Source organism: Penaeus vannamei, chromosome 21, assembly GCF_042767895.1.
Source record: "Penaeus vannamei isolate JL-2024 chromosome 21, ASM4276789v1, whole genome shotgun sequence".
Taxonomy (NCBI): Eukaryota; Metazoa; Arthropoda; class Malacostraca; order Decapoda; family Penaeidae; genus Penaeus; species Penaeus vannamei.
Genome location: NC_091569.1, coordinates 1,450,699 through 1,453,198, shown reverse-complemented (window position 1 = coordinate 1,453,198; position 2,500 = coordinate 1,450,699). Strand labels below are relative to the sequence as shown.

General features: G+C 44.2%; 1 protein-coding gene across 2 annotated transcripts in view; it reads right to left on the bottom strand.

The window, feature by feature from the left end:
* The window catches only part of LOC113815489 (uncharacterized), a 136,235-nt gene that overhangs the window by 15,546 nt on the left and 118,189 nt on the right, over positions 1-2,500 (bottom strand). The window contains exons 5-6 of one of the 2 annotated variants that reach the window (XM_070135778.1): positions 1,297-1,461; positions 114-585 (exon numbers count right to left, since the gene is read on the bottom strand). In XM_070135778.1, coding sequence (XP_069991879.1) covers positions 114-585; positions 1,297-1,461 — 637 coding nt within the window. The remainder of the gene's footprint in view (positions 1-113; positions 586-1,296; positions 1,462-2,500) is intronic. The other variant, XM_070135779.1, reaches the window with a different exon arrangement.

Genomic DNA, 2,500 nt, shown 5'->3' with positions numbered 1-2,500 from the left:
AAATAAAAAAAAACAACAACGAAACGTCACGCACACACGAAACAACAGAGGGACAAGGCAATGCCAACCACAGCGCAACCAAAATCAGTAGAGAAGAGCAGTTGCCGTGAGACCTGTACTGAAGGCCAGCTGTGAATCCAGTGGGGTCGTGGGGGCTTCCGTCCACACAGCACCAGGGGGGCTAGTGGCTGTGATGGTGGGGTTTGTGGTGGCAATAGTTGTGGTTGTGATTGATGTGTTGGTACTGAAAGGAGTGGTAGACAGGGTAGTGGTGGTAGTGGGAGTTAGGTCACGGGGGGCAGCGCCTGTGATAATGGACACACCCATGAGGGATTTCTCCGCCTCGTGGGACTCGCTACAGTTGTCCTTCCCGATGCCATAGCCCCCTCCTCCTCCTCCTCCCCCGCCGCCCCCTCCTCCTCCTCCTCCTCCGCCGCCGCCGCCCCCTCCTCCTCCTCCTCCTCCGCCGCCGCCCCCTCCTCCTCCTCCTCCTCCGCCTCCTCCGCCGCCGATGCCTCCTCCGTTGTCACACTGTTGGCTGGCCTCCCGTTGGAACTCTGTGCGGTCACGCTCGCTCAGGGGCACCTGCCAAGACCTGACGTTAGAATTACTTCAACTAAAATGGGTTACAAGGTGTGGTAATCTTAAGCTGCTGTGTTCAGGTTTTTTTGTTTTTTTTAAATTGTTTCTTAATGTCATGCTTGTTTTTCAAATATTCCATCATTCTTATTTATCTATTTTATTTTATTTTTTATCTTTTTTTAGTTTTGTTTATTTATTATTATTTTTTGGAAATGCCCTGTGTAAATTCAATGTAATCACACGTATTTCAAAACAGATTTTTTTCTATAATATAAGAATCAAATACCTGAAATCTGCACTTGAGTATTTTCATTAATAAGGAATACTGGTAAATACTTATTCTATATAAAGCTGACCTAAAATGACTCTGAATCACTCACAAACGATTCTGTTATTCTCTATATTCAAAACAACAAATTCCTCCTTTATAATAACTTCAAGATAAGATAAGTAACAAAACAATATGATAAGTAAAACACTATCATTATTACACCAATGATACACAAAACAATATGATAAGATAAGTAAACACTATCATTATTACACCAATGATACCCATTACAATAAGATAAGATAAGTAAAACACTATCATTATTACACCAATGATACACAAAACAATAATATTCCTCATTACACTAATAATACACAAAACAATAATATTCCTCATTACACCAATGATACACAAAAACAATATTATTCCAAGAGGTAACCAACCTTCTCAGGCGCATTTTGAACATATATGACCCTGTTGAAAGCACGCCATCTCTTGCACAGTTGCACGTACATCTTGCATTGCACATACATGAACACGAGGCCGCCCGTGAACCCGATGGCCACCACTATCAGCTTGGTCCAGAAAGGCCATTCTAGAGAACCCTCCTGTATATAAGGGAGAATCGGATATAGAGGACTTGTTGTTATGGGTTCCCGGAGATGGGGTGGGCTTTGTGGGTGAGGGTGGGGGAGGGTGAGGAGGGGGGGAGGGTGAGGAGAAGGGGGGAGGGTGAGGGTGGGGGGATGGGTGAGGAGGGGGATGGGTGGTATGGAGGGAGGGGAAGGAGGAGGGTGGGAGTGGGTGAGGGTGAGGGTGGGTGAGGGTGTGGGTGGTTGAGGGTGAGGGGGAGGGTGGTATGGAGGGAGGGGGAAGGAGGAGGGTGAGAGTGGGTGAGTGAGGGTGAGGGTGTGGGTGGGCGTGGGTGGGTGAAGGGGAGGGGGTATGGAGGGAGGGGAAGGGGGTAATTCTGGAATAGGTGTACGTGCTATAGGGGGGGGGGGATAGTGGGTGTACGTGTCACTAAATTGTACAATACACCTTTACATTATCCTCCAACTGCACTGGATACATTATAATAAAAAAGTAAAAAAAGTGTATATTCCTAAATCAAAATTAATTAATAAAAAAAGGACATTCTCCCAATTCCATACAATCAGAAAAAAAAAATCTTCGAAGTTTCCCCTACAATAAACTTTATTCCAGAATCTCCAACCTAAAAAAAGAAAAAAGTGTATATTCCTAAAATTATTTAGAAAAAAGGACATTCTCCCAATCCCATATAATCAGATTTTTTTTCGAAGTTTCCCCTACAATAAACTTTATTCCAGAATCTCCAACTTCTTCGGCTATACTGAATTCTCGGGTCCGTTGGCTCTCTCTCTCTCTCTTGCTGCAACCTGTGCAATCAGCTGTATCTCGGTTCTCTTCGGCCTTGAGAATTGGCTTTGCTTTCGGAAGCCTCCACAACCGCTGGGCAAAGATATCTGGGTTTCTCTCTCCTTCTGTCTTCTGTTGCTTTCTCCTGCTACCTGTTTCTCTTTCCGTGTCTGATTCTCTTTATCTGTCTGTCTGTCTATCTATCTATCTATCTGACTATCTATCTATATTTCTATCTATCTATCTATTTATCTATCTATCTCTCTG